Source organism: Arabidopsis thaliana, chromosome 2, assembly GCF_000001735.4.
Source record: "Arabidopsis thaliana chromosome 2, partial sequence".
Taxonomy (NCBI): domain Eukaryota; kingdom Viridiplantae; phylum Streptophyta; class Magnoliopsida; order Brassicales; family Brassicaceae; genus Arabidopsis; species Arabidopsis thaliana.
Window position 1 is genome coordinate 10,030,962 of NC_003071.7, and position 18,906 is coordinate 10,049,867.

General features: G+C 32.1%; 6 protein-coding genes and 1 long non-coding RNA gene across 11 annotated transcripts; 1 reads left to right on the top strand and 6 right to left on the bottom strand.

Moving 5' to 3' along the window:
• Positions 1–603: 603 nt before the first annotated feature.
• On the bottom strand, positions 604–1,730 carry MES19 (methyl esterase 19). Its single transcript, NM_001335855.1, has 3 exons — positions 1,347–1,730; positions 1,125–1,262; positions 604–1,033 (listed from the first exon to the last, which is right to left on the bottom strand). The coding sequence occupies exons 1-3, from the start codon at positions 1,464–1,466 to the stop codon at positions 752–754; spliced, it is 540 nt and encodes a 179-aa protein (NP_001318275.1). The 5' UTR covers positions 1,467–1,730; the 3' UTR covers positions 604–751.
• A 351-nt stretch (positions 1,731–2,081) lies between these two features.
• On the bottom strand, positions 2,082–3,366 carry MES4 (methyl esterase 4). 2 transcript variants are annotated; one of them, NM_001202655.1, is made up of 3 exons: positions 2,978–3,366; positions 2,761–2,898; positions 2,082–2,619 (listed from the first exon to the last, which is right to left on the bottom strand). In NM_001202655.1, exons 1-3 carry the CDS (start codon positions 3,347–3,349, stop codon positions 2,518–2,520), a joined length of 612 nt encoding a protein of 203 aa, NP_001189584.1. In that variant the 5' UTR covers positions 3,350–3,366; the 3' UTR covers positions 2,082–2,517. The 2 variants fall into 2 exon arrangements, with proteins under 2 accessions (NP_001189584.1, NP_179939.1); NM_127922.3 differs by having other exon boundaries at positions 2,082–2,680.
• Positions 3,367–3,522: 156 nt separating this feature from the next.
• Positions 3,523–5,087, bottom strand: MES8 (methyl esterase 8). The gene is made up of 3 exons (NM_127923.2): positions 4,599–5,087; positions 4,031–4,141; positions 3,523–3,927 (listed from the first exon to the last, which is right to left on the bottom strand). Exons 1-3 carry the CDS (start codon positions 5,022–5,024, stop codon positions 3,646–3,648), a joined length of 819 nt encoding a protein of 272 aa, NP_179940.1. The 5' UTR covers positions 5,025–5,087; the 3' UTR covers positions 3,523–3,645.
• A 5,309-nt stretch (positions 5,088–10,396) lies between these two features.
• AT2G07925 lies at positions 10,397–10,672 on the top strand. The gene is made up of 2 exons (NR_140249.1): positions 10,397–10,540; positions 10,590–10,672. It is a non-coding gene; the product is annotated as an other RNA (long non-coding RNA).
• Positions 10,673–10,858: 186 nt separating this feature from the next.
• Positions 10,859–12,879, bottom strand: ACL (acetone-cyanohydrin lyase). Of its 3 annotated transcripts, none has more exons than NM_001335856.1 (3): positions 12,306–12,879; positions 11,729–11,863; positions 10,859–11,645 (listed from the first exon to the last, which is right to left on the bottom strand). In NM_001335856.1, the coding sequence occupies exons 1-3, from the start codon at positions 12,723–12,725 to the stop codon at positions 11,364–11,366; spliced, it is 837 nt and encodes a 278-aa protein (NP_001323663.1). In that variant the 5' UTR covers positions 12,726–12,879; the 3' UTR covers positions 10,859–11,363. The 3 variants fall into 3 exon arrangements, with proteins under 3 accessions (NP_001323663.1, NP_179941.1, NP_001323664.1); NM_127924.3 differs by having other exon boundaries at positions 11,050–11,645; positions 12,306–12,712; NM_001335857.1 differs by having other exon boundaries at positions 11,119–11,863; positions 12,306–12,802.
• A 338-nt stretch (positions 12,880–13,217) lies between these two features.
• MES3 (methyl esterase 3) lies at positions 13,218–16,021 on the bottom strand. 2 transcript variants are annotated; one of them, NM_127925.3, is made up of 3 exons: positions 15,068–16,021; positions 13,834–13,968; positions 13,218–13,730 (listed from the first exon to the last, which is right to left on the bottom strand). In NM_127925.3, exons 1-3 carry the CDS (start codon positions 15,440–15,442, stop codon positions 13,449–13,451), a joined length of 792 nt encoding a protein of 263 aa, NP_179942.1. In that variant the 5' UTR covers positions 15,443–16,021; the 3' UTR covers positions 13,218–13,448. The 2 variants fall into 2 exon arrangements, with proteins under 2 accessions (NP_179942.1, NP_001324667.1); NM_001335858.1 differs by lacking the exon at positions 13,834–13,968 and having other exon boundaries at positions 15,068–15,571.
• A 325-nt stretch (positions 16,022–16,346) lies between these two features.
• On the bottom strand, positions 16,347–18,452 carry MES1 (methyl esterase 1). The gene is made up of 3 exons (NM_127926.3): positions 17,913–18,452; positions 17,335–17,469; positions 16,347–16,782 (listed from the first exon to the last, which is right to left on the bottom strand). The coding sequence occupies exons 1-3, from the start codon at positions 18,285–18,287 to the stop codon at positions 16,501–16,503; spliced, it is 792 nt and encodes a 263-aa protein (NP_179943.1). The 5' UTR covers positions 18,288–18,452; the 3' UTR covers positions 16,347–16,500.
• Between the last annotated feature and the right edge of the window lie 454 nt (positions 18,453–18,906).

Consider the following 18,906-nt stretch of genomic DNA (forward strand, 5'->3'; position numbering starts at 1 on the left):
ATTATTGTCGTCTTAAAAGCTAAAACATGCTAACATTTTTTTCTGTGTATACACGGTGCTCATGCTATTTGCTTCCTTGGGCAAACAAAAGCTAGACGTCTAAAAATAGGTATAAAACCATCAATTTGATTTCTGTATAATAAGAGAAGTTAAACACTGCCGGGGGGAAATATATTGAACTTAAGGTTCTATATGTTTAGAAAAAAATCAATTGCAATAGGATACAAGCACACGATACAACAATACTATTGTTAGGATATATTTCACAAAAGATGTTTATTTAGATATCTAAACAAGCGTTTAGCAGAGAATTACTAGAAAATATAGTAAAAACTATTTTTCGGTGTCCAAATGAAATAAACCAAATCTTTATTTACAAAGTATAAAAAATGATGAATTTTGATTTAGCTACTATATAATAACTGATATTAAATAAATCTTAAGAATCCAAATAAATTTTTGTTTGGTTCATAAGCTGCCACATGTTCCTAGTACTTTATCTAGGTATCATGTAACTTCTATGGCTGCAGGATTTACCAATGGGAAGAATGGTGGTTGTTATATGCTTACGGCCATATAGATTTTTGTGATACAATATACTTAATTGTAACACGAATTTTATTTATATAACCACTCTTATAACTGCTTCTCTATGTAATACCGTTCTTATGAATATTATTTCTCATATGGCTTATTGTTGAGGTGGAAGCTGAAGTTCATTACTAATTTGTAGTGACCATCTAAGGTTTATTTAGGCGTATTTATCTGCAATCTCCAAGAGAAGAGCACATAGTTCCTTAGGCTTGGAGAACATTGCCATATGATCTGCATCTTTGATCTCCATTACTTCTTTCACCGGGAAGTTGCGGATCATCCAACGCTGGTAGTCCTCAGGTAATATATTATCCTCTCCACTTATGATATAAATACGTGTAACCGATCCATATCCTTCCCCAGTAAAGCTTCTTGCCCCTGCCAGATTATTCGTAACCAACGGGTTTACCCTTACCAACATTTTCGCCAGTTCAAGATCCTAATTAAAGGTAACAATCAAAAGAAGAATACATGAGGTTACTAGCAATCTCGTTTGTCAAAAAGAGGTTTGATTAGGCTTGGAGTCTTACTTCTATTGGAGACCGTTGATACACTTTCTTGGCCATGAACTTTGGTCCCAAAAGAGCTGACTCAAGAGGACAATCTGGATTCCCGTACCTTCCGAACGCGGTGTCCAACCATTCTTCTCGTGGAATACTTCTGATCAGCTGAAGAGTTTAGTCATCTATCAGAATATATCACTCGAAAGCGATCATACCGTGCAACAAAAGCATCATGTTTTTTATATGTACCTTTTCGAAAACATAAGCAGGTGGGTTTCTTGTGTCAGGCATGAAAGCTGCCAAGAAGACAACAGCAGAAATCTTACAAGAGAATATGTCAGCAGCAAGCGCAGCGGGTATTCCTCCCATGCTATGAGCAACAAGAATCACCTTATCGTCATCCTAGCCAAGCGAGCTCATAAAATTAAGCAAGGGTTTAGAGTAGTCCATCAATGTCTGAATCTCTTCCACTATGGTCATGTTTATACCCGATGCAGCCAGATCTACTGCGGTCACACAGTGACCTGCAGCCTCCAACTTTGTTTTCACCTTGTACCAACTCCACGCCCCGTGGCAAACCGCATGTACAAGCACAAACCGCTTTTTCTCCATTGCCTTCTTTTACTTTTAGCATTTTGCATCAACACATATATATTATATGTCGTACGGTACTTCATGCTTAGAAACAGTACCATGCTTCTGGTGGTATGTCGCGTGCAAACTTTTACGTGATCAAAGCGCTAATTTGGGTTTATATTTCTTTTGAGGTAAAGACAAAAAAAATCTACAAGTACAAAATCGAATTCTTGGAATGATATGGATGTAATGAAACTAACCACCGCGAAAGTGACACTAACTTTGGACTTTTATTACATTAGATGTGAGGAAACTAATTGTAATCACATACACGTTAGATTGTCAACGTATGATCTACGTTTTATGGGCCTAATTCGCAAAGTATTTTTTTTTACCAAAAATAGCAAAGACAGCTAAAATGAAAATTTATATATCTTTTACTGCTTCAGAATATATATATATATATATATATATTTTTTTTTTTTACTTTCCATTCGTATGCTCTTGATTTATTGGTTTCATCTTCAACGTGAGAGTTTTATCCATTTTTCAAAGAAGTTTAGGAGTTACAATTTTTTCTCTCACATTTTTGATTTCTTGCTCTTTTCTGAAAATAGTGTTTATAAGACAGAATCATGAAATAATTTTTAATGAGTATGATTATTTACTTATAATTCTAGTTGAAGCTATAAACTTTGTAACTGTAGTGAAGATCTTAAGATTATTTAGGCATATTTACATGCAATCTCCACGAGAAGAGCACATAGTTTGTGAGGCTTGGAGAACATTGCCATATGATCTGCACATTTGATCTCCATTACTTCTTTTGGCGGAAAGTTCTTGATCATCCACCACTGGTAATCCTCGGGTACCGCCATGTCCTCTCCACATACAATATATATACGTGTAACGGTACCGTACCCTTCCTCACTAAAGCTTCTTGTCCCTGCCAGATTATTTGTAATGATGGGGTTTACTCTCACCAACATTTTCGCCAATTCAAGATCCTAACCCGTCACAACAACAATCAATAAAGGATTGATTACAAGCAATCCCATTTTTGTTTTTATTAGGCGTGGAGTCTTACTTGGACCGGAGAGAGTTGATACAAATTCTTGGCCATGAACTTTGGTCCAAAAAGAGCAAACTCTAGAGGACATTCATGTTTCCCATACGTTCCAAACACGGTGTCCAACCATCCTTCTTGTGGAACGCTTCTGATTAGCTGCGGATTTTAGTAAAATATTAGAACCACTTGGAAGAAGTCATACCTCAAAACCATATTAGAATGTATGATGATGTACCTTTTGGTAAACATAAGCAGGTAGGTTTCTTGTGTCGGGCATAAAAGCTGTCAAGAAAACAATAGTAGCAATCTTACTAGGGAATATGTCAGAAGCGAGAGCAGCAGGTATTCCTCCCATACTATGCGCAACAAGAATCACCTTATCGTCATCCGAGCCAAGTGAGTTCAGTAACTCAAGCAAAGGTTTGCAGTAATCCTTCAAAGTCTGAATCTCTTCCAATCTAGTCATATTTATACCGGATGCAGCTAGATCCACCGCGGTCACACAGTGACCTACAGCCTCCAGATGCGTTTTCACCTTGTACCAACACCAAGCGCCGTGGCACAGCCCATGGACGAGGACAAACCGCTTCTTGTTGTTCTTCTCCATTGTTTTCTTTCTTCTATACTCTCAATATCTTGGTTCAGCACTTATATATATATATATATCGATGGTCACTTTCCTCATACTCTTTCTATATTGACTGTTAGTTTCTGGTCATTCTCGAAACAAACACTACATTGACTGTTAGATTTCTCATTTCAACCAAAGTAAGTAATAAATTCTGAACCTTTAGAAATATCAATTTTAGAACACACACTTGATGTATCATTAAGAGACAATGAACCAGGCCTCTTTAGAAGAGATTGATTGCAGCTCCAAATACATTTTCATCAAAATATTATTTAAGAGAATTTGTCGGCGATTGCCAATAGATGGTCACTTAGTAGTTGAGGTTTGCAAAACAATGGCAAATGATCCGTCCCTTCCATCTCTATCACTAAATTCGGCGGATAGTTATCGATCATCCATCGTTGATATTCTTCCGAGATGGTGTGGTCATCTTTGCTCACAATGTAAGCTCGAGGAACAGATCCATACCCTTTTTCAGAAAAGTTCTTCATCCTCGATAAATCATTAAGAAATAATGAACCAGGCCTCTTTAGAAGCAATCTAAGCTCAAGATCCTAAATCAAGATTAACATATTCATGAGTACTATATATATGTCATCATCATAATGATGATTACTTCCTTTTTTTTTGTTATAATGATGATTATATATAAATTACTTCAATAGGAGAAAGTTGGAGGATACGGTGCTTCGTGAACTCAGCGCTGAAGACCACATACGGCTCGAGCTCAGAGCCCATCCAATCTTCTGGTGTCATGGTGCTTGCAAACTTTTACATTAGGAAAAGAAAAACACATTCATACTTATTTTCCAAGCTCAATACAGTTAAATATACAAGTAGATAACCATACGGTAGTAATCTCCCTAGTGACAACCATGAATATGAAACATGTCCGAAACACTACAATTTAATCTCTAAGAACAAAGTTGAATCTTAGGATGATATGGTGGTAAAACTCTAATTACCACTAAAGTGACACTACTTTGACTTTACTAATTTAGATGTAACCAAAACTCGTTGTATACACCACCACAGACGGACTAATTTAGATTATCTAACACATGACCTATGATAATAGCATATACACCACAAATATTAAAGGCTACAAAATAAAATCTCGATTTAATGGAACGATTGGACTGACTAATCGGACGTATAGACCAAAAGGAATTGTTATGTTGATCAATTTTTGAACAAAATTTGGTCGCTTAAAAACGAGGTATACCTTTTCCAGGACGAACGATGGTGAGTTTTTGGTGTCGGGCATGAAAGAAGTTACGAAGACAGAGACAGAGATTTTGTCGGGAAACTTATCCATGGCTATGGCTAAAGTCAAACCTCCATAGCTATGACCCACGAGCACAACCTTCTCATCATTCGGCAATGAAGTCATTAGCTGAATCAACGGCTCAGAATATTGTTCGCATGTGGAAATGTCAGTGATCGACCTTGTGTCTATACCACAAGCAGCTAGGTCTAAGGCGGTTACACGATGGCCCGAAGCCTCGAGCAGCGGCTTCACCTTGTACCAGCACCACGCGCCGAGGCACGAACCATGTACTAGCACGAAATGTTGCTTCATCATCTCCTCACTCTTCACACATCCACATATAAGTAAAGAGATTATAAAGCTTATCCCGTTTTCATACATTTTTCTTACTCTTCTGATTTAGATTATCAAACACGTATCCAAACAATTAAGCCACGTGGTCATTGTCCGACTCTACAATCTCTCTCCGTTTCTTCTCTCATTCCTTTATAACAAAAAAGACAGAGCACAATGACTAGATTTACGGTAGTAACACGTAAAATAGTATTATTTACATTTAAGTTTATCTTTATTGAGGAAATTAGGTTCAGTCTTTTTCTTATATATATCGGTGTATTATGTGATATTAATTATACGAGAGTCTATTATAATATTTTTCAAACACTTTGTGTTTCATACTATTATCAATTTATCATATTCCCTTTTCTTATTTTTTTCCTACTCTTCATCATCCACACATAACACATAAATGTTTACATTGAGTAAATTAGGTTTAGTCTTTTTCTTTATATATATCGATGTATTATGTGACATTAATCTTACGAGAGTCTATTATAATTCTTCCTAAACACTTTTGTATTTTTTACTCTTATCAATCTATCATATTCCTTTCTCTTACTTTTTTCTACTCTTCATCAACTACATATATCTTCTTATATAATAAGAGAAGGTTTTTTCTAACTTTGCCTACCAATACGACATTTGGCACTCTATTTTGATGACATGTGTACTTATCATTAATTGTAGTTTGACTAAAATAATTTATTAATAAATATAACATTTATTTAGAAAATAGTCATTAAACTATAAAAATACTACATATTAAACTACAATTTTGAAATGATTTTTTTTCTATCATAATTGCAACTCTCTTAACTAATTACAAAATCAAATCTTTTAAATTTTGACATGATATTATGTTTTAGACTGCACATTAATAGTTCACAACTACAAATAATTCTCCAATTTTATAAGATTTTTTTCCATTTTTAGTTCTTTTAAACAATAATTAATTAAAATAATTTTGTTTCGATCTTATATGATTAATTTTTTTTAAAAGCTGTTAAAATTTGATATCTTACATTTGCTCATATTTTAACAGTTTTTCTTTTTATATGTTATTTATGCATGTATATATTAATAAACATATCATATCTTATTTTTACAAAATAAATGTATGATAAAGTAAATTAAAAAATAATTTGTTGATATAAACTCATACATAATAGTTCCAAAACATTTTATTTTGTAAGTGATTTATTCAAAACAATGATAAAAGAATAGTAATTATAGTATATATTTTATGATGTATCACTTATCAATATTTAAATACTACATATGCTTTTAAAAATATGATTTAATAAAAAATAAATGAGTAGATGTAAAGCTCACCTGATTAAAAAAGACTCAAATGACCATAGTTTTGATAACGGTTAAAAACAACGAGAGAAAGAAAATTAGGATTAAACACCATGCAGTTAAACCTCATTAAGGTCATTAGTGGCTCAATGAGATTGAATACTCAGTGTCTCATGTAATGTTTTAAAAAAAAAGAAATTATTAGTTTGTTACTCATGTAACGTTCATGTTATAAACGTTCTTCTATAATTATTAACCTTTATTAGTTATACCCTAACAATCTACTTTTCTAATATAAATAGCAAATATTTACACAGACACAACACACACATATTTACAAGTGCTTTTGTTTCCTTTGACAATTGAAGTTATTCAATTACTGAAAGAAAAATGAAAGATGGTTTGCTGTATCACCAACATTTACGGTATCACCAACGTTTACGGCAAGAGTCCTAACCTTATCAATTTGTCTCTTTCATTTAACGTTTGGACTCATATTACCTTTCAGTTTTTTTTTATCTTTTTCTTTTAGTTTTTGTGAATGATTTCATATTGTTTAATGTTTCTAAAATGGTTATATTGAGTCTTACTTACATGTTTTTGTTTTGTTCTAAATGTAAATCGAGAAATTTTTTTTTTTTTTTTTTTTTGGAAGTAGACATCAAATGCACTTTAAACCATAAATGAATATGAAAGAGGAAGCAAAACAGGCAAGAGTCTCAACCTTATCAATTTGTCTCCTTCATTTAAAGTTTGGATTCATAATAGCTTTCAGATTTTGTTTTTCTTTGTAAGTTTTTGTAAATGATTTTACATTGTTTAAAGTTTCTAAATTAGTTATATTGAGTCTTACTTATATATTTTTGTTAGTTTTTTTTTTGTAGGCATCAAATGCACTTTAAACCATTTAAATGGATATGAAAGAAAAAGTTAGCATACTATGGATAGTAGAGTCAATTACAAGAGAAAGAAAGAATCAAAGTTTTGATCATTCATAAAATACAAAAATTCAGGCAAGTGTTTTAGTTAGTCTCAAAAAATGATGGAGCGATAATAACAGGTATGACCACAATAATTATATAACTATTTATTTGTCTTTCCAAATTAAATATTTTGAATTAATTTTTGCTATAAATAGTTACCAAATTTTGTTGACTTATATGCTCTCTAAAACAAAACTTAAATTGTTTTCTGATTTTTAATATAATGAAGCTCAATTCTTAGTTTCTGAAGAAAACATGATCAACATTAGTTCACTCATACAAATTACAAAAATCTATGTCTATAATACACATTAGAAAATTATATTGAAGCAAAAAAAAAATAGATTCTTTTATAGGAGTGACATATTGAAATGATTTAAGATTTATCTTCTCCAAGTTTATATTTTCTTAAATTGTTTTAAAAATTTATTTAAACAAAAAAAAATAACAGTGTAAGGTTCATAATCTAAAATTAAAATTTAGAATTTAGCTTTTACAATAATATTTTTTAAACTCATAACAACAACAAAGAAAAAACTTAAAACAAAACAAAACAATATTTGAGATACTGTGAAAGGGGATTAGGAAATGAGAGAATGAAAATAAATTGTGGGAGTTAATTTTTAATTTATTGTGTGTTGAAAAAAATGGTGTGGAGAAATATAATTAATTTATATATATTTATGATTTCAGTTTTGTAAATAAATTGTGGGAGTTAATTTTTAATTTATTGTGTGTTGAATAAAATGGTGTGGAGAAATATAATTAATTTATATATATTTATGATTTCAGTTTTGTAAATAAATTGTGGGAGTTAATTTTTAATTTATTGTGTGTTGAATAAAGTAGAGTGGATGAATATAATTGATACATATTTTTATGATTTCAGTTTTATATTAAACTGTGTGTTAAATATGTTATTTATTATTTATTAAGAATTAAAAAAAAAACTTATATTGCCAAGTGGACCAATAAGGAAAGAGTGAAACCTTACTTTTATATATACATGATTCCTAATTTTTTGGTTTCATTTTTAAAGGTTACCTAAAGTATAGCTATTATTGTTGCCATTACATCACATATAAATAATAACAATTGTTATATAATCTTAAATTAATTATATATATAAATTATGGTTTCAATTTATCAAAGGTTATAACATTTAACTTAGAGACATATTTTTCCATCATTTGAAGTTAAAAATAAATAACTCTATATTTGTGCGATAACAATTGGTAAACATCAAAATTGAAAATTTAAATTATTTTTGAGCCATATATTAACAATTTTTTAATAAATTATATATAGAAATTAACGTCTTTCAATACATTTAACAAATTTTATATGACTTATTTTTTTTGAACTGACATCTGAGATCTTTAGTCGAGTTGGAGGGTTTTTCATTGAAAGTTATCTTAAATCATAAGCTTTAAATTTTTAAATGTGTAAAAGGTTCATCTATTGTTTTGAATTGCAAAACAATTGGTAATACATGCATTTGCATTTTCACCAAAAAAAAAACTGAATAATTTATGTTTATTTTTTAATATATAGTAAAACATACTGTTTTCACAAAAAAATATAAAAACAAATTGAATGCAAACTTTTAATCAACTAAAATGTCTTTGTAAAAAACATCATAATTTGTAAACATAAAAGTTACTATTATTAATTATTTTGATCGATATATTAACAATTATAAATAAGTTTTATATATAATTTAATATAAATATTATTCTATATTCAAAACTAAAACCGTATATAAAATCCACGCATCGCGTGGACAACTTCTAGTAACATATAAATAAAGAGATTATAAAGTTTATCTCCTTTTCATATTTTTTTCCTACTCTTCATCATCTACACATAACACATAAATAAAGAGATTATAAAGTTTATCTCCTTTTCGTACTTTTTTTCCTACTCTTCATCACAGATCCACACATAACACATAAGTAAAGAGATTATAAAGCTTATTCTTTTTCGTACTTTTTTCCCTAATCTGCACACATCCACACATGACACATAAATAAAGAGATTATAAGTCTAAGACCATGTACATAGGTGATATATTTAGAGTATCAAGAGCAATAAATAATTTTTTAATAGATTAAATAATACATTTAGCTCTGATCCAGTATCATTGCAGTGATTCTTTGGATACCCACTATCAGGTGATGTGGAGGCTCATAATTCGTCGAAATTTCCTGAAAGCAAAAAAAATAAAAAAATAAATCATTCTACTTTTCGATAGTCTTCTACTGTTTTAGCTAACTAATTATATTTTTTGCGAATGAGTAATTTTGCAGGCTCTTCGTGATTATGCGACATAATTTTGCAGTAATTTTGTAATGTTATGTTTTATATATTTATTTTTCGATTTTGCAAATAATTTTTTTTTTAATAATACCAATATCGGTCTTACCGCTAGAAACAGATTTATTACCAGTATCATAAAAAATCGCAGACAATAAATAAACATTAAAATTAATACTAAAAATTGATAATGATACTCATAGAGTATCAACTATGTGCATGTTCTATAGTCCCTTTCGGTACCTATTTTCTATTCTTCACACATCCACCGATCCACGCATAACACATAAGTAAAGAGATTATAAAGCTTATTGTTGTATCCGACTTTTATGGTGATACAACTTGTGTTAGATATCAGAATCATTCGTAGTAAAATGAGTTTTTTTGTCTCGGTCATGAGAGCTGTCAAGAAACCAATAGCAGCAATCTTACAAAGGAATATGTTAGTAGCGAGAACAGCGGATATTCCTCCCATGCTATGAGCAATAAGAGTACCTTATCGTTTATCCGAGCAAAGATGAAGATGAAATTATTTCGGTATTATGTACTAGTCGTCGAAATAGTACAAGATAAGTGATTCTGGAAGCTGAGATGCATAACTGATGATGAGGAGCTCGAATACTTTGATTTAAGAGCGTGTGTTAAGTCAAAAAAAAAATATTATTGTCTGAAAACAAAATGAATCTTATAAGCTATATGGAAGTTTGCACGAAGAGAAAAGAAAATTGGCAAAAAGAAAACTTTTTTTCTTATGGAATGTGTTAAATATGTCTTATGTGTGATTGGAGTGTAAGTTTATGTTTGTTATATAAGGGGGACGTGACCTTATGAGAATGTGGATTTGAGGAGGATAAATATCCCAAAGAGATTCGACATGAGAGATTGTGTGTGATAGTGTGTGACATAGTTTCGGTGTTTGGTGCTTGTGTGATTAAGCTGATTTATGTGTTGGTGTTGACGTAAGTATTGGGGCGTTTTGGTGATCGTTGGGTTTGTTGGTGTGAAGTTCGTGTGTGGCGGTTGCTCCAAGACATGGAGAAGTGAAGTCTAGGCTCATGGGGAATTTAGCTCAAGGTGAGGTTATCTTTATGAAATCTAGGTTTAGTACAGGTAGAGATTTATCATTAAGGTTTCATGTTATTGAACGGAGCAGTGAATCAAGAGGTTTGTTTGATTTACGCATTTGCGAATAGGTTGTATTTGCTTTCTTGTTCTAGTAAAATCTGGATATGGTCCCGTGGACTAGAAAAAACCAGGCTTCGTGAACAAATTTCTTGTCTCGTTTACTTTATACTCTTTATTATTACATCATCCGCACTTACACAAAAGAGCTCAGAAACTTAAGCAAAGGTTAGCAGTAATCTTTAAGAGTCTGAATCTCTTCAACTCTAGTCATATTTATACCTGATGCAGCTAGATCCACCGCGGTCACACAGTGACCTATAGCCTCCAAATGCATCTTCACATTGTACCAACACCACTCCCCGTGGCACAGCCCATGTACGAGCACAAACCGTTCCTTGTTATTTTTCTCCATTGTTTTCTTTCTTCTTTGCTTTCAACATCTTAGTTCAACGTAAAGTTATATATCTCGAGGATTACTTTCCCCCACACTCTTTGTATATTGACTGTTTCTAGTCCTTCTAAACAAACACTAGATTGACTTAGGTTTCTCATTTCAACCATAGTAAGAACTAAGAAATAAGTTTGAACCTTTATGAAGATCCATTTTAGAACACGTTTGATTGTATCCACTCCAAATACATTTTCATCAAAATATTATTTAACAGAAATTGTCAGCGATTGCCAATAGATGGTCACTTAGTAGTTGAGGTTTGCAAAACATTGGCATATGATCAGTCTCTTCCATCTCAATCACTAAATTCGCCGGATAATTATGGATCATCCATCGTTGATGGTCTTCCGAGATAATGTTGTCCTCTTTGCACACAATGTAAGCTCGAGGAACAGATCCATACCCTTTCTCAGAAAAGTTCTCCATCTTCGATAATTCATTAATAAACAATGAACTAGGCCTCTTTAGAAGCAATCCAAGCTCAAGATCCTAAATAAAGATAATCATCGATTTATCATGAAAATGATTAGTCTTTTTTTGTTTTGTTAAAAATGATGATAAATTTAAATTACCTCCACAGGAGAAAGTTGGTAGAGACGGTGCTTCATGAAGTCGGTGCTGAAGAACACAGACAAGCCGGAATTATCTGAACCATATGTCTCGAGCTCAGAGCCCATCCATCCTTCTGGTGTCATGCTGCTTGCAAACTTTTTCATAGTAATTACGAAAAAATCATATTTATTTTCACGTTTATTACAATTAACTACCTTTAAAAATTCTAACGAAGTAACAACCATGAAAATGAAACATGTTAAAACAAATTACTAACTCATCACCACGAAAGTGACACTACTTGGACATTAGATTGTCTAACACATGATCTATGGTTAATTGGTTATAGTATATAAGCCACAAGTTATAAAAGACTGCGAAATGGAAATCTCGATTTTGTCCGACTAGACTGAACAATCGGACATATAGACCAAAAGGAACCGTTATGTTGATCAATTTTTGTAATCATTTTGGCTACAATCTTGTAACGGTTTTGGCTAAAAATGGACGACCACGTTGTTTTGACCGTCAAGACTTCCAGGTGGTGGATTTAAGAACAGAACACAAAATTTGGCTGCTTTAAAAAGAGATATATACCTTTTCCTCGACGAACGATGGTGAGTGTTTGGTGTCGGGCATGAATGCAGTCACGAAGACAGAGACAGAGATTTTATCGGGAAACTTATCCATGGCTAAGGCTAAACTCAAACCTCCAAAGCTATGACCAACGAGTACAACCTTCTCATCATTCGGCAATGAAGTCATTAGCTGCATCAATGGCTCAGAATATTGTTCACATGTAGAAATGTCAGTGATTGACCTGGTTGTGTCTATACCGGAAGCAGCTAGGTCTAAGGCGGTTACACGATGGCCCAAAGCCTCGAGAAGAGGCTTAACCTTGTACCAGCACCATGCGCCGTGGCACGCACCATGTACTAGCACGAAGTGTTGCTTCCTCTTCTCCTCACTCATATTTTCCTTTCGTACTTTTTCCCTACTCTTCACACATCCACTCATAAGTAGAAAAATTATAAAGCTTATCGTTGAATTTTCCAAAATTGTCGCTTTCCTTTGAGATTCTTTTATGATTTTACGTGATAATTAAAATTTCGAATTTTTTCTTGCATAAAGAAATAACTTTGGAATTTTTCTTTTTAAAAGCGACATTTTGGCTCTGCGGATAAGAAACTTTACACTTATTAAAATGCAAAATAAAAGTATCTTTCTAATTAAAGCTGATGTTACAGTGATATACAACTTGACAAGTTGTGTTAGATGTTTGTTCCGTGTCATGTACCAGGTCAAATCACACTAGTTGGACAATAATATTAATTTTTGATATAATATTAAAACAATTACTCGTAACTAAAAATAGAGATAACATTTTTTAAAAATTACTTATGACTTAAAAAAATTCGCAGTTGTACCGTACATCTCCATTCGGCGCCTATATTTGTATTTACTCGATTGCTTATAAATTCATTATTTTGATAGAGATTATCATGAAATATGGTGTATAAATCTGTATCCTATAAGTTTAAATCAATGGAGAAACCATAAAACATAATTTTCAGGTAATAATATAGTTATCTAGCTCACGAATCATTATTCATAAAACCATTCTTGTGAATATTATCATTTGCTTAGTTCTCATACATTATGTATTCTCATATGGCTTATTATTGTGGTGGACACTGAATTTGTAATTGATATGCAGTGATGATGATATTTCAGATTTATTTAGGCATATTTATTTGCAATCTCCAAGAGAAGAGCACATAGTTGTTGAGGCTTGGAGAACATTGGCATATGATCTGCGTCTTTGATCTCCATTACTTCTTTTGGGGGAAAGTTGCTGATCATCGATCGCTGGTAATCTTCGGGTGACACAAGATCCTTTCCGCATACAATAAATATACGTGTAACGGATCCGTATCCTTCCTCACTGAAGCTTCTTCTCTCTGCCATATCTTTCTTAATCAATGGGTTTGCCCTCACCAACATTTTCGCCAATTCAAGATCCTAGTTCACCGTAACAAAAATCAACAAAAGATTGACATAGATTACTAGTACAATCTTATTTGTGCTTGAAAAAAAGAGGTTCTTATGAAGCTAAGAGTCTTACTTGGACTGGAGACAACTGATACAAGTTCTTGGCCATGAATTCTGGTCCAAAAATCCAAAACTCGCTAGGAAAATCAGGTTTCTCGCTCGTAAACACGGTGTCTAACCATTCCTCTCGTGAAGTTTCTTTTCTTAGCTGTTAGATTTCAGTCAAATATCCGAATTACTTGGTGTTAGATTCAAAAATATTATGTAAGCTATAAGTTTTCATGTAAAGTCAATAACAGTTAGAACTATGACTTGTTGGATAAGATTAGGTAGTTTTATTTTCATTTTCTGAAAGTTTTTAACAGTTATGTAAGTAAGAGCAACTCCAGCGTATAGAATTTTTGTAGTTTCTAAAAAACAAAAAGTATTAATATTTTACTTTTACATCTAAAAAACCAAAAAACCAAGGTATACGAGTAATAGAAACGATCCTAATATTATGAATTTTAGAGATTCTCTCTCATTAACTTTTCAATTCTTTTTTTTGTTAATTGTATGAGTTTCTACTAAGAAACTACTGCTGGAGTTGGTCTAAGGTAACCACTAAAAGGGGATGTTGTCTTGCGGAAGTGTATTCAATCAAGCATTTGAAATATTATTTTTTAAAATCCGTTATTATTGAAAACACTTCAAGTATTGGATTCTTAATTATTCTAAAGGGATTTTAGTAGCTTTTTTTGTTTAAACTTGCATACCAATCTCTTAAAAAAAAAAAGACAAATCTAAATCCCTTGCTTTAAAATGGGATTTGAAAAGATTTCATAATAAACCATTAAAAATCCTAAATTTACCTAAAATCATCAAAATGAACCCCTCATTATGTTGGGAATAAGAAGCCATAGCTTCTAAAAATTGGTATCCTAGCGTTAGTGATTCAAGTGCCATCTGAAAAACAAAGATGACCCAACTAATTTGCTTAAATCTAGCAAATTCATTTGACCAACTTACAATTAATCTTGGAGCATATATAATACAAATAATAAAGAGTCCAAAGATGGAAATCTTTAATGTATCATATGCTTGAGACTATTTTTTTTTTTCATCTATATGCTCATAAGAAATGAAGTAGTAATCAAAAGTATATTCTAAACATAACTAAGAATTATCTAAATTATATTCTACAACTCTTTTCATATTTATAGTCATGGACTAGTGTTGTTCACTGTTCAGATATACAATATACCTTATATGTTCATATATGTATATATATATGGTATAGACATTGATTTAAGATAAGATCAAAATACCTTATCCCATACGAAGGATGGTGAGTGTTTGGTGTCTGGCATCATAGCAGTCACAAAGACAGAAACAGAGATTTTGGTCGGAAACATATCCATGGCCATAGCTAAACTCAAACCTCCTAAGCTATGACCAACAAGCACAACCTTCTCATCATCTGGTAGTGAGGTCATTAGCTGCATCAATGGCTCTGAGTATTGTTCGCATGTGGATATATCTGTGATTGACCTGGTCATGTCTATACCGGAGGCAGCTAGATCTACGGCGGTTACGCGGTGGCCAGAAGCCTCGAGCTGCGGCTTAACCTTGTACCAGCACCAGGCGCCATGGCAAGCACCATGTACTAGAACGACGTGTTGCTTCCTCTCCTCCTCACTCATTTTCTTCTCTACTTTTAACTTTGTCTCTCGACTTCTTACTCTTCACCGACACACGACACAACACATAGATAAAGGGATTTTAAAATTACTTTTCCTTAGAAATGGTCCCTTTCCTCTACATTTTTGTGATATCAAGAATTATAATAATCTGGATTTTGTTTTCTAGAAACAACACATGAAAAGGAAAATAAAAAGGTTATAGGACACCTGTTAATCTGTAATAGAAATGTAGGAATTTTTTTGGTTGTGTCATTTGAAATTTATTAATTAAACTGGTTGTGGAACCAAAGATAAATACAAATGTCCACGAAAATGAAGTAAAAGCTGGCAAACAAAAGAAAAATCCCAGACACCAACTGAAGAATTGAAAGCCCTGTTAAAAGAAAACTTTAAACATCAGAAAATTCAAACCAAGATTGAAAGAGGACGACGCCATAAATGTAGGGAATCTTTCTTAAGTTATAATATTAAGATTTATTAATTTACTCATGGCTCACGAGTTGAAGCCATGTTCACAATGACACAACATAATAGAAGTCTTATCTCATATAAAGAAGTAGAATTTCATTTTTGATGAAGTATATATTTGATGCCAACAATTAAAATGTTGCTTTCCTTTTTTATTTGGTAAAGTTTGTGTCTTCTCCAATTGAATGATCGGTGTTTTTATCGTATTTGACAGATTTTCAAAATGATACAAAAGATTTCTTTACTTTTTCTTTATTTTTAATTTTACGCAATACAAACGTAAAATCGGAGTATTTATCATGAACAGATGGTCATGTAAACAACATTCTTCATAAATAACTCTTCTAAACCGTAATTAAAGTCGGTTGACAACAAAAGAATAGAATCATCCCTAAAAAAATAAAAGATTATTAAACCTTAAATTACTTTTTCTTGTGTGCACAAAAAAGAAGAAGAAAAATACTACTCTTTGGTAGTGAATTATATGTGAAAAGTAACAAAGCCTGAAATTTAAAAATATTCATCATTATTAATTCATTTGCAACAAACCTTTATTATATCAAATCCAATACAGTTTCATGAAGATTTGATTAAACGAATTTGTCCGCGATTTTCAGGAAGTAATCACTGAGTTGCTGAGGCTTGCAGAACATTGGCATATGATCTGTCTCCTCCATCTCCATCACTAAATTCACCGGAAAATTATCAATCATCCATCTCTGGCGTTCTTCTGGAATTGCTTTGTCCTCTTTACACACTATGAAAACTCGAGGAACAGACCCATATCCTTCATCCGAGAAGTTTTTCATCTTCGATAAATCGTTAATAAATAACGATCCTGGCCTCATTAAAAGTAATCCCAGTTCAAGATCCTAAATCAAGATAAAAACATATATGTCACTAAAACCAAAAAAAAAACCTAAGAAATAGTTTTCTTAGATCCATCGGTAGGACTAGTTTGGCCATAATCCTGGAAACAAATATGGTTTACATGTGCTTAATTTGCCATTGACCCGCTATCCTCTACATTAATTCTACATTTATTGTAGACTTTTACTACTTTTAAATTGTTTAAACTATATAGTTTAATTTTATTTTATTTTAAATTATTAGGAACAATTAACGATGACATAATCTCATATAGATGATATATTGAATTGAAGACAATATATGATTGGTTTCTTCTGGTGCAATAATTTTGTAGACCACGAAAAATTTAAAACGATATATTTAAATACGCTTATTTAAATATGTCTATTGTAAATGTGCACATTTTGTATTTTACAAATTTATCCATTGAGTCCCCGATTTCATCAAGTAATTCGATGATCCCAAAAGCACTTCCGGTTTTGTTTTAGAGACAATAAAAAAAGGGAATTGAAAACATATATGTAGACAAGTAATAAGATGATGAATTAAATTACCTCAACTGGAGAAAGCTGGTAGAGACCCAACTTCATGAAGTCAGGGCTAAAAAACATACTCAGTCCGGAATTGTCTGAACCATAAGGTTCGAATTCGGTGCCCATCCATGCTTCTTGAGGCATGTTGCTTCCAAACTTTTACATAATTTACAAAATTTCAAACAGAGATTTATTTTCCAAGTTTATTACAATTAAATATACAAGAAAATCAAGAACCGTACGGTGGTAAAACACCTAACAACCATGAAAATGATACATGTTCAAAAAACTAGTAGATTTAATTTTGAACCCCACGTGTACATTATATTGTCAAATGTCAATACATGATCTATAGTTATCTCATATATGCCACAAAAAGAACTCATATATATAGTAGATTCCAAAAACTCCAGAAACGAAATCTTACATGCGCTAATTCATTAATATCAGGAATGAAAGTATTACATGCATACTAATTCTAGTCAGCATGAGGCCTAGACCTATTTAATACTAAAGAAGACTTTGTGGATACATTCATATTTATGATGGTCTATGCTCATATCATCAAGAGTAAAATACCAAAAGAAAAAAGGAGATACCTTGTCCAAGACGAAGGATGGTGAGTGTTCGGTGTCCGGCATGAAAGCAGTCAAGAATACAGCGACAGAGATTTTTTCGGGAAACTTTTCCATGGCTATGGCTAAGTTCAAGCCACCAAAGCTGTGACCAACGAGCACAACCTTTTCATCATTTGGCAATGAGGTCAGGAGCTTCGTCAATGGCTCCGAGTATTGTTCGCATGTGGGGATGTCAGTGATCGACCTCGTTGTGTCTATTCCGGAGGCAGCTAAGTCCACAGCAGTTACGCGGTGGCCCACCGCCTCTAGCAGCGGCTTAACCTTGTACCAGCACCACGCGCCATGGCACGAACCATGTACTAGTACAAAATGTTGTTTCCTCTTTTCCTCACTCATTCTTCTGACCTTCGATATTTTCTTACTCTCCTAAAAGTCACACGCAGACAAATATAAGTAGAAAGATTTTATAGGTAAATGTTCTGGAAAAAAATAATTGTCGCTTCTATATGAAGGAATAGTCGTCTGTCGATAATATTTATTTAACTCAAACGTTTATCATCGACCAATTTAACAAATATACAGTCTGTCGCCGATCCAATTGTATTATTTTCTTTTAAGCAAAATGTATTCAAATGAATTACCGTCTGGTCGATCATTTAAATATAAAGGATTTGTGCAAAAAACATTTCTCAATTTTATTTTTTTCACTTTTAGAAAATACGAATTAATCACACAAAATCAATAATAATATGCATTCTAACCCTTTCATGCTAATGTCAAGTTCGTAAACATTTGACAAATAATTTATCAAATCGAATTTCTCACGATAAGAAGTTCAACTCTTCTTTTAATATCTTATATATCTGATGTATATGACTAGAAAAATATTTATAATATATAGTTGTGAGGTTTATACTGTGTATTATTTTTGACTTTATAAAATAAATCTACATTTTTTTAGAGATGTAAGGTTTAGTTACAAAAAAAATTAGTTGAAAGTTTTTTTTTTGCATAA